The 12406-nt window shown below is 43.8% G+C and overlaps 1 protein-coding gene across 2 annotated transcripts in view; it reads left to right on the top strand.

Moving 5' to 3' along the window:
- Window positions 1-7300, top strand: part of TMEM222 (transmembrane protein 222) — a 23265-nt gene extending 15965 nt beyond the window's left edge. For both annotated transcript variants that reach the window (XM_068269252.1, XM_068269253.1), the window contains 4 exons: window positions 1201-1232; window positions 2971-3067; window positions 6550-6677; window positions 6765-7300. In XM_068269252.1, coding sequence (XP_068125353.1) covers window positions 1201-1232; window positions 2971-3067; window positions 6550-6677; window positions 6765-6852 — 345 coding nt within the window. In that variant the 3' untranslated portion in view covers window positions 6853-7300. The remainder of the gene's footprint in view (window positions 1-1200; window positions 1233-2970; window positions 3068-6549; window positions 6678-6764) is intronic.
- Window positions 7301-12406: the final 5106 nt, after the last annotated feature.

The raw sequence follows: 12406 nt of genomic DNA, 5'->3' as shown, positions 1-12406 counted from the left end.
TAGTTCCTGCACTAGCTGGAATGCGTAAAAATGTATGCAATGTGGCCCTGACCTCCGAGGTCAGAAAACTGCCAGCGGGGGACTGGAGCAGCAGTGAGTGACTACGAGGGCACAGGATGGCTATATGGGGCTGGTAGAAGCCCCAGGTAAGTAAAACTCATTTTTTTTTTTTGCTTGGACCTTCCCTTTAAGGCTGGGTTCGCATCTGCCAGTGGGGGTGAACAGTATAGTGCCTGCTCTGATTGTCCACTGTGGTCTGACTGGAGCCCAGGGCCAAAGCGTTAACACCATAGGCTATATGGGGAATATATCCGCCTGCTCGGGATTATTGGGGACTGCACAAATGTGTGGTCTACTTACAGTGATGAATCCATTGCAGACTGACACGTGTGAACAGTTCCTACAGTATTTTATAAAATAGGAGCTGTTCACTGTCCGTTTTGTGATAAGCGTAGAACAGACAAGAAATGTCTGTTCTCAGTTCAAGTGGAAGCACAGCTTAAAACATGGCATAGCCGTGTTTTTAGCAGGGGACGGGGGTAAATGGCTGCGGTGAACCAAGCCATGCAGTTTCAAATCAGTAACCCTTAAAGGGAACCAGAGACGAACCTATGCTAAAAATGGAAAAAAAGATGTTCTACATACCTGTTGCTTCCTCCAGCCTCATAAGCTTGGATCGCTCCAACGCCGCCGTCCTCCGCTACCTCTATCGCCTGTATCGGGTCCCGTCACTTCCGCTGGATGCGACCAGTCTTCCACATGCACAGGGGCTCCCTCCGGCTTTGTGCGCCTGCGCAGCACGGAAGGAGCGTACTGTGCTTGCGTCGACTGGCCGAAATGACAGGACCGGCGGACAGAGGTAGCAGAGAAAGGCGGCGTGGGAGCGATCCAGGCTGATGGGGCTGAAGGAAGCCCCAGGTATGTATAAATATGTTATCTTTTCGTCTCTGGGTCTCTTTCAGCCTGTGATGAATAATGGTGTATGTCAATGCTTTTTATGTCATGTATGTGCTCTTATTACTTATTAGCACACTTTAATACCTGTGATATTTGTAGATTGGGCTGTTGTCTTGACAGTCTCATGCCATTCAGCAGCTGGTAGTAATCCTCACCTCCAGCATGTGAAGCTGATAGTAGACAGAATGGAATTTTGTCTTTTACAGAGAATTTTATATCGTAAAACTGTCTTTTTGTTCACAGGAAGATTGTATGGCCTTCGGAAAACCAGTCAAGTAAGTGGCCTTTTTTTTTCGCAGTAGAAACATCCTGTGAGTACTTTTTAAATTCCTAATTTTCCAACTTGCCAACTTCCTATACATCCTATGGTCAGGTCTTCCTCCAATTAAGCCAAAGAATGATTTAATCACCTCCACCATAGAAGTTTGGGAGAGGGCAATGAAACTCTTAGGGGGGACAGGGGATACAAAAGTAGCAGTTCCCCTTGCCTCTTTACGATTAGTCATCCCAAACCTCAACATTTCTAAGTGGACAGAAGCAGGGATACAAACTCTAGATGATATTATAGATGTCAAACCCAAATCTTTCTCCGGCCTTAAAGAGAAATTCAAGCTCCCTGACACAGAAAGGTTCGTCTATCTGCAAATATCCCATCTACTATCTAAAAACCAGTACTCACCACCCCTAATTAATAAAAAAATGTGGGACTTCATCGCTTCCCCGAAATATAGAAAGGGAGGAATATCCTTCTGGTACAACCTATTGATAAACACCTCCCCCTCTCCCATTAGCAAGTATACCAAGACTTGGGAGTACGACCTCCAAACTTCGCTACTGATAACCACCATTCAAAAAGCCCTAGAGACCCAAAAACGCTACTCTAAATGTATAACACATGGAAACAACGAAAAAAATACTCTATAAATGGTACCTCACCCCACGCATACTATCTAAAATGTCTCCTAACAACTCCCCTTACTGCTGGAGACAATGTTCAACTACAGGCACACTTCTCCATATACTATGGTCCTGCCCCAAGATAACCTCATTTTGGGACAAAGTATCCAAACTTATTTCTAGGATAGTAGGCTCACACACCATACTCACACCCCAATTGGCACTCTTCCTCATAGGATTGGATCAATTTCCAATGGACCTGAGACTAGTAATATCACACATCATCGCAGCAGCCAAGCACCTGGTGCTTACTAACTGGCTTCAAACCCATACCCCATCTATAACCCAAGTGATCCAATTAACTGAATATAATCTAAAAATGGAATACCTACTGAAATCCAGAGATGGTCAAAACTTGATGAGAGATAAATGGTCCTTTGACTGGCCATTATTAACGCCCGACTGAACCGATAACTTTACCACACTTATAGTTCTGACAGACCAGACTAATAAATGCTAAATGGAGATAGTATCTAAAACCCCCCTACTAAGCTCCAAACTCCGGGAATCCTCCAGATTTCCCCCCTCCCCCATCCACCTGGCCCGACCATCCATAACACTTCATGTCTCAGTCAGAGAGAGAGCAGATTGAGACCTCTGAAGATGCATTATTTTAAATAGGAATAAAAGTTCTACAAATAAGAAAATCTGATAAACAGTTACGGTTAAGAGAACCCTGAGAGAAACACCCTAGCGTCTAGGAGTAGCAGTAAATAGGTATGTTAATGTAGGTATCGTGAAGCTGTCTAGAGTTTAAAAATTGTGTACTAAGGTTGAATTTACAACCACTAATATGCAACTCTTTATGTATGCTTTAAAAGGTTTTGATTATCGAAGTAAGCATATGCACATGATTATATCTTTTTGTACAACGTATAGATAGAAGTTAAAGATGATATAGATGTTAGATTTTGTTGGAGGCCTAAGTTTTAGACCTCATGTTACACTCTAAGACGTACTGTATTCAATGCAATGAAAATTCATGTATCTGAAAGTTTAATAAAAACAAGTTAAACAAAAAAAAAATTCCTAATTTTCATCTTGTGTCATGTTTAGATACTGGCAATTAGATCCTAATCTTGTGTATGCCGGTGGGCCAAACCCATGGGACACTGCAGTTCATGAAGCTTCCGAAGAGTATAAGCATCGTATGGTAAGAGTCTGTTTTCACACCATTGTGGAATCATTAGTAACGTCAGGCCTGATGCACCATGCAACGTTAAAGTTACCTGCACACGACCGGGGAGCACTGCCTGTTAACCCATTAGCACCACAGGTCGTGACCCCTCGGCCCTAGTAACGGGAAAGTTGCATGTGCTGCATGAACTTGACAACTTTACCGTTGTGTTAGCCCATCCTCACTTAATACAATCCACAATGATTAGATCCAGATAAGCTTTTACATATAAATAGTTCTGCTATATTTTTATATTTTCTGCTCCTGTAGACCTCCCTATTGCCAACGAATGTTGCTAATTTTGGCGAGCGTATTAGATGATCCTGAGTAGTGGACTGTAACTATTTTACAGGCAGGCTACATAGAGAACCAAGAGCATTATGGATCAAGGCACAGTTTCATAGCAATTCTGGTCTCAACTAAATGTAGAGGGGTCAATCCAATACCAAGATAAGGAGTAGATGCAGAATTTATTTGGGGGGGGGGGGGTGTCGGGTTGGGTGTTGCTAAGCTGTAAGTGAACAGATCTATGTGAGTCATGCATAGCTAGCTTGTAGCAGTGATAGTTAGTAACCTGCTAAAGTGTCCTAACCTATTTTATAACCTATGCTAGTTTTTCTTTTCAGCGTTTGCACTTAAAGTGTAACTGTCGGGCATAAAATCAAAAATCAATTCTTTATTTTTATCTGGTAAACAAGTAAAAAGGAAGCTAATCAGACAATTCAAAAGTTACAAATCACCATTACCTTTCTTGTTGATTAGTGATCATTCTCCAGTTCACCTGACTTTTATTTGGTACATTGCCACACAAAGGAAGTTGCAGGGCATGCTGGGTTGTCGGTTGTTGTTGTTTTTTTTTTCCTTCTTTACTTTCCTCTCAGACTTAACTAATGCAGCCTGATTGGCTGAAGCTTCTTTCCCTCCTGTTTTCGCCTCTTACACCTCTGTTCCTCTCTGATTGGCCAATATTTCTCATGCTGAGACAATGTACCAAATAAGATTTTGATGCTGGAGAGATGCACAAAGAGCGCATTTCTCCTGCGTAGACTGGCCCTGACTGATGGAAGTGCGGGGACCCGGTACCAGAGCTGCAGACAGCGGAGGACGGCGGCATGAGAGCGATCCAAGTGGATGGGGCTGGAGGAAGCCCCAGATATGTATAAATCTTTTGGTTTTTGTGAGCTCTGGTTTCCTTTTAAATACAGGAATTGGATCATACATTAAAAATAGGATCCGCTTCCACTTTTTACACCACGCATCCGTGTACAATCCGTGTGCCGTGGTCCCAACTTGGCACATTTTCTTGGACTGCAAGGGAAAATGTGTCCAATGGAAGCCTATAAGAACAGACCCTGTCCGTTCTCAATAGGCTAGTTGCTACGTCCACATCGCCCGTTTCACCTGCATCCCGTCTCCATCATGATGTCATACTCGCCTGTCCCGCCGCCACTTAGTCCCTTAAAAAAAGCCCGGTGGCCAATCCTTATTCTACAACCTAGAATTCCAACCTGGGGTTTGTGGCCTGGCCTGGGGTGTGTGGAGGGCTAGGGGGATTGTCTCGGTTGCGGACATATTGTCACAGGGATCCATTTCCTCCTGGCCGCAGCTACAAGAGAAATATCAACCTCCAAACTCGGAGGGGTTTAGATTCATGCAAATTAGACACTTCTTGCAGCCGGGGGGCTCCGACTAGCCCGATCTAATTTAGAGTCTACATATTGCTCTACTCCCTTACCAGAGGGCCTTATCTCTAGCATGTATTATGACCTCTGGTACGCTAGGTTCTCTGGCCCCTCTAAAGCGATGACTAAGTGGCAGGACAGATTAGGGGCTCTCACGGATGAATATCAGTGGGAGGTCATCTTCTCCGCTATTGCCAGTTCTTCTAGACATACCTTAACCAAAGAAAGGAACTATAGGCTGTTTTATGATTGGTATAGAACCCCAGTCCAACTGGCCAAATGGAACCTAGTTTCTTCGGATCATTGCTTCCGGGGCTGTCCGGCCCCAGCAGACCAATTACACTGCTGGTGGTCCTGTCCCTTAGTTGCAGGATTCTGGTCCCAGTCCTTCACCTTGGCCTCGGAGGTTCTTGGGAAACAGATCCAGCCTAACCCCTGGTCGGCCCTATTTCATAAGCCTATCCCGGAGCTATCCAAGCACCAAAATAAACTTCTCGGGCAAATCTGTGGGGTCTCTAAGGCTTTACTGGCCAAATACTGGAAATCTCTCCCTCCTTCCAGGCCCGAGCTTATTAATAAAATTCAGCATATCTACACCCTGGAGAAGATGACCTCTTACATTAGAGAGACTATGCCTGCCTTCGAAAAAATCTGGGACCCCTGGACAGCGTAGAAGTCATCTCAAACCTAAGATCCCTCCCTGTGTCTCCCCTCCTACGCCTCCGTACCCTTATTATATATACCGAAGAAGGTCTGGCCACGGCAAAACTGGCTTCATGGCTATCAGCGCTCTCTATTGTTTTTATTCTCTGTTGTTTCTTTTATTTTTGGCTTAATTGTTACTCTCTGTAGAATTCTGCATTGTTCCAGTGAATTGGCAAACTCTCTATAATCCTCCCAAAAGGTCTCGATGCCCCCACAGTTGCTATGGACATACTGCCGTTATCTCAGTATGGGGTGTCAACCTATGATATCATCATTGTATAATGAACAATGCTGTACTTTTGTTATTTGTTTTGGAAAATAATAAAAACAAAGTTTAAAAAAGAAAAAAAACCCGGTGGCTGGGGCATCTCCATTGGGCTGCAAAAAAACAATGGGAATCCTCAGCAACAGGGAGAATTTGCATTGGTTAATGTTGGACCAATGAAAATTCTCCCTGTTGCTAGGCCTCCAGACTGTTGAAAGGATCGCGCGGCGGCCGGACAAGTGAGTGGCGATGCGTAAGGGCTGACGTGATCGACCCTGTGGACGTTGGGCGATGTGCAGTGTTCTCCCCAGGCACTTTTAGCTGGGTGCTCCACCCGGCTAGTTTTGGTGAGAACCCGGCTGTTATAGGCTCACCTCCCCTCTGCTGTAAGCATAGTTGTGCAGAGAAGCACCGGCCCTGCATTCTCTCATCTCACCCCATTGATGTGTGAATGCGGAACAAACGGGGGGAAATTGTTGCATGTGGATGTAGAACGAACAGTACGCATACACCTTGTGGATACGCTTACCGTTTTCGTTCTACACCCGCAAAAAGTGTGAATCGGCCCTTACTGTGATTCCACAGGTGTCTGACTTGAAGAACTGCTGAGACCAAAAAAGCAGCATGGACTTTAGGCAGTAGGCCTCTGTACTTTACTCACTCAGGTTTCCTTTGGTTGACTTGGTACATTTCATTCTTAAAACACCTAAAATTCTCATTCTGTTATGTTGTATAATGTGGATAATCTGAATCTTTGTGTTTTTTGTTTTTTGTTTTTTTTTTGTTTTTTTTATATATATTTTTAGCACAATCTTTGCTGCGACAATTGTCACTCCCATGTAGCAATGGCTCTCAACCTTATGAAGTACAATAACACATCCTGGAATATGGTAAAACTCTGTATACTGAGCCTGGTTTATAGCAAATATGTCAGGTAAGCATATGGTCTAATGACATGTATAAATGGATATTCCCTTCATCTACTGTTTTAATCCATCTGTTTTGTCTTGTTTACTTTTAGTGTTGGAGCTTTCCTAAAGACTTGGGTTCCTTTCCTGTTGTTGGTTGGGGCAATTGTCACAATTGTTCTTACTTTACATCTGCGGTGAAATTTTCTGTGGACTCATCAGTAATAGTTTGCCAGCCTGACTCTATGCCTCCATGGAGTTCTGAGTGAGATTGATCAGAGGACAGTAACCATGTTTCAGGAATTCTGTACAGTAACTTTCCTATAGGCTTGCATGTCTCCTGTGCCATGTTTTCTTGGAAAAAGAACAAGCGCCTCAAGAAATGTTCATGTAAACCTTTGAGGTATGGCTCGGACCAGCAGCCATCCCACTAAACTTCTTATTGGCTCAGACTTTCATATATTGTCGCCAGGCAAACCTAGTGGGAAGAAACCATTCACATGCACATTACCAGGTACATAGTACAGTTGTAAATATTGTGTGGAATAAAATTCCATGTCATGGCTTTTTTATTGATATCTTTAATTGATAATATTGTTGTTGGTGTTTAGAACCATCTATATTAATAAAACTATGTGTTATGGTTCTGCTTTGGGGTCAAATCATTACGTCTAGATTTTATGGTTTGTACATGGCTTTACATCTGATAGTTATACAGACTGGGCCAGACTTACCATGGAGAAGAGCAAAGGAAGCTAGAACAAAGGTAAAACAGGTAGCACATAGCAACCAATCTAAACCTCAGTTCATTTTAATAGTTAAAACCAGTCTTTAAAGGACAAAAGTAATGAGGGATATGGAGGCTGCCATATTTATTTCCTTTTAAACAATACCAGTTCCCTGGCTATCCTGCTGATCCTCAGCCTCTGAGACTTTTAGCCATAGACCCTGAACAAGCATGCAACAGATCAGGTGTTTCTAGCATTGACAGATCTGACAAGATTAGCTGTATTTATTTTTATTTATTTAAGTATTTATATAGCGCCGACATCATACGCATCGCTGTACAGAGTATATAGTGTCTTGTCACTAACTGTCCCTCAGAGGGGCTCACAATCTAATCCCTACCATAGTCATATGTCTATGTATTTATCGGGTAGTGCATGTATCATAGACTAGGGCCAGTTAAGAGAGAAGCCAATTAACTTATCTGGATGTGGGAGGAAACTGCAAAGTGCCCGGAGGAAACCCACGCAGACACAGGGAGAACATACAAACTCCTTGCAGTTGTTGACCTGGCTGGGATTCGAACCGGGGACCCAGCACTGCAAGGCGAGAGCACTAACCAACTATTACGCCAATGTGCCACCCAACAAGATGTATGCTTATTAATGCTGTTATTCAGACACTACTGCAGCTAAATAGACCACCGGTGCTGCCAGGCATCTGGATTTGTTTAAAAGGAAATGCATATGGCCACCTCCATATTCTGCTCACCACAGTTGTCCTTTAAGGCATCTGCTACTTTGAACCAGTCTTTTTTGTAAATTAGCCCATCTGTTTCACTACATTGTTTTGAATATGGAGACCCAATAGCATGGTGAGTAATTTTCAACCAAATCCCAGTAGGCATCAGTAAAAAGGGGTGGCACAGTTAGCAAGGGGTAGAGTTTGAACAGTCTACTCATAGTCTGCAAAGGAAAGCTGTCCTATCATGGGGAAACCACACTGTTCAAAGTGGCAGTCATGTGATCCTAGTGTTTCTGAGAGATCAGTGGTTGTGTGATAAGGGTCTTTCCACACTGTATCATCACAACAGACAATATTGTACGTTCACATCATTGGTGCGGTGCAGCACTTTCCATCAGAATAACGCCAGGCATGTTGTGCATTTACCAGACGTCGTGTGTTTTCAGTTGCAGTGAAGCACGCGTTGTGACTTTTCATCTATGTTGCGATGCGATAGCAACATGCATATTTTGATAGACCCTTACAATTGCACAGAGCGTCCACACACACAGCAAATAAAAATGGTGCCAAGAATCCATTCACATACACATTTCCATATCAGCAACCTGGGCTTTGTTGCATTTTGGTCCAGAGGAGAGCGGCAGTCTTTTTCTGCATAATATCAGACACCTGTTATAAAACCAGTTCAGGTTTGCTGGGTCACTTGTATCTCCACTGAGGATGCTTGGAGACCCTGCACTGACTGTTGCGTGCAGCAAGGTGAAAAGTTCTTACGTGGCCAGCATTTTTCTGAAATTTGTATTCTAGTATATCTGCTATTGGAGTGAACCTCACTAGTTGACTTTCGTTTCCCAATGTGCATCAATGGGTCTTGGGTGCCCTTGAACCTGTCATTTGTTTTCCCTGGATTACTTTTGGTAGGTACCAACCATTACACACCAGAACACTCCACAAGACCTGTCATTTTGGAAAAGCTGGAGTCACCTAGCCATGATAGTTTGTTGTTTGTCACAGACTCTTCCAGATTTTTTTCTACTTCTAGTACATTACCTTTAGGGCCAGTTTCCACATGATAAATTTCATTGCCTAGTGTGCCTGAGTAGATTTAGATCAGCAAAAACAGATAAGATGAAGTCTTTTTTTTATTATTGAATTTCTGTAATGTATTCAATACAAAACAATATTGTAAATTTAACAAACAAAATAAAATGTCTGCTACGTTGCATTTGTTTTTAGAGCATTGTATTCCCTGTTTTTATAGAAAGGGTACAAAGTTGTAAAAAAAAAAAAATCAATTGTATGTGCATATACAACAGATAAGTTAACACACTAGTATTCTGAAAAAGAGAACTCCCTGAGAAAACCAAAGCATACAAATTGTAGAACATTGATTGTATAGTACATTGAATTTCCAGCCATATTTATAATATAAATATTAGAATTATGCTGCAATGCAACTGAGCACTGTGAAGTAACCCTAACAGAGTTGCCTTCATAAAACTGGTGGAGTTGGGAGACCAATAGGCAGGGCAGTTTCTAGGCTAAACTGCTCTCAGGGCGAGGAGGTCTTGTGCTCTTCCCCCCCCAACCCCCCCCCCCCCCCCCCCCCCCCCAAGATCACTCTACTTCAACAAATTTTAATACCTACAAAGACTGTTTTTGGCCACAAAAGATGGAAAAATTGTTTTAAGAGGCCTAACACCTGGACTGTGGCATGCCGCAGGGCGATCCATGCCAAAAGTACTACCAAAAGTTGATGCAAAGTTGTGTGTTCATCGCTAAAGGGCAGAAATCAGAGTACATTTCTAAATTGCTGGAATAAAGTGCTAACATCCGACGTGTGTACATGTCGGTCAGGTAGTGTAAGTTTTATTCCCGCTTGACACCAACAGACCAAACTCACAGTTTAACGCACCGCAAACAACCACAAAAAGTTGTCAATAGTTGATATTCTCAGGACATACATTTTTAGTCCTCTCAGTGGCAATCTTTGTGTAGTGGTCGCCGTGCTCATGCGCACGTTCGCAAGAGTGCAGGTGATGGCTGTTTTCCAGCCCCTATGGTCAGTCTGAGGTAGTTCGATGACAGTAAAGTGAAACACTGATTCTGCCATGTAGGCCCAGTGTTGGCTTAGTAGGCTTTATTGATCACCTCAGATGACCATAAAAAAATTGTTTTTGCCATAACTTATGCAGCCGATCAAATTTGATATTGCATCATTGTGATATGCAAGCCCCTTCACCACGACAAGGTAAAGATCAGAAAGGGGAATTGACACCTGTATATGCCTGTTTGTTTGTTTTTTTTTGTTTTTTTACCTGGAGAAAATGTCACAAAAACGTGGCGTGGAGAGAGTAAAAACAGCAGTGTGGTGTAGTCCGGATACGAAGTTCCAATTCTTCTGGCAGGCAGTAACCTTCCGGCATCCATGCCTCATTCTTCTTAATAAAGGTCAGGTAGTCCAACACTTTTGTGACCTAGGCGACTTCTCTTTGTCAGTGACAATCCTTCCTGCTGCGCTGAAGGTTCTTTCTGACAGGACGCTTGAGGCAGGGCAAGCCAGAAGTTCGACGACAAATTGTGACAACTCTGGCCACAGGTCAAGCCTGCGCATCCAGTAGTCCAGAGGTTCATCGCTCCTCAGAGTGTTGATATCTGCACTGAGGCCAGGTAGTCTACTACCTGGCGGTCGAGGCAGTCTCTGAGGGTAGATTCTGAAGGGTTGTGACGATGCGCCGGACTAAAGAAACTGTGCGTGTTTGACATCACCATCAGAAGGAGGAGAATTACTGACACCTCTTTCTCGTCGGGCTGTGACAGCACTCTTCAACGCAGTGTAAAGCATAATTGCCATCTTGTCGTGCAACTGCTGCATCCTTTCTGCCTTGTGGTAATTTGGTAACATTTCCTCTACTTTGTGCTTATACCAAGAGTCTAGCAGCATTGCCACCCAGTACAGGTCGTGGTCCTTAAGCCTTTTTATATGGGGGTCCCTCAACAGGCAGGACAGCATGAAAGACCCCATTTGCACAAGGATGGATGCCGAGCTTACCATCTCCCTTTCCTCGTCCTCACTGCCTTAAATGACGGTCTGTTGCTCGGGTCACTTCGCAGAGGTCTGTGATATATACCACAATCAAAATGCAAAAAGGAAAATAGCACTTATGATCTTGAGGTGTATTCTGTACACAGAGTCTCGAGGAGTGTGCGCCCATCTGGCCTGACTGTGGTACGCACCTCCAAAATACACAAGACAATGACTGGATGCAGAGGTCTGCAATATATCACAATCAAAATGTAAAAAGCAGAATAGCATTTATAATCTTGGGGTGTACTCTGTACACAGACTCAGTGACTAGGAGTGTGTGATGTGCAGCTCTATAGACACTGCACACTGGATGCAGTGGGTGCTCAGTAAGGAGGACACTGTACAAACACAACCTAGGCCCCTTGAAGCTCAGGAGTCAGAGGTCTGTATAAATACAACCTATAGCAGCCCTGAGAAGGATCCTTTAATGCTCACTCAGGAGGACCATATACAAACACAACCAGTACCAGTCCTGAAAAGAACTTTTTTTTTTTTTTTAATACCCTGCTCATGACACTATAAACAGCTAGCAAGGCAGTGGTGACACATAATAGATTCCTAGCGAACGCTTTCCCTATGTGCAGCACTGCAGCTCAGTCTCTCCCTGCTCTCACTATCACTTCAGCAAGAGAATGGAGTCAACATTGCCGCTGCAACTGCATTATTAAAGGGGGGGGGGAGGTCCAGGAGGGGGTGCTAGCTGATTGGCTGCCATGTGTCTGCTGACTCTGATGTAAGGGGTCAAAGTTTAGCCCAATGATGATGTATAGGGGGCAGATTGAATCCCCCAGGTATTCGCCTGAGCAGGCAAATGCAAATACCCCATCTTCGCTGCGAAGTATTTGCCTGGCAAATACTCCGCATCTTCGCTGCGAAGTATTTGCCTGGCAAATACTCTGGCCCATCTCTAATCAGGAAGTATAGCGCATGAATCTGTGAGGTTTCAGTGTAACCTGCGCCTGCCACTGTTGAGGCTCTGCAATGAAGGGGGTAGCACAGAAGAAGAGGCCTGAGGAGAAGTAGGGAGGAGGTGGGCCTCACTGCCCACAGTTGTTAGTGTGCCCACTGTTCCTTGCTTCTACACTGCACCCGGGCGGACACTTGCCTTGTCCACCCTTAGAAATGGGGCTCCCCATAGGTACTTTATACTTGATAAGAATTTTTTAAAACTGTAATGAATTTATTATACAAAGCAGG

This window comes from Hyperolius riggenbachi, chromosome 2, assembly GCF_040937935.1.
Source record: "Hyperolius riggenbachi isolate aHypRig1 chromosome 2, aHypRig1.pri, whole genome shotgun sequence".
NCBI lineage: Eukaryota > Metazoa > Chordata > Amphibia > Anura > Hyperoliidae > Hyperolius > Hyperolius riggenbachi.
The sequence above is the reverse complement of the archived record's forward strand: the minus strand, read 5'-3'. Positions and strand labels throughout refer to the sequence as shown.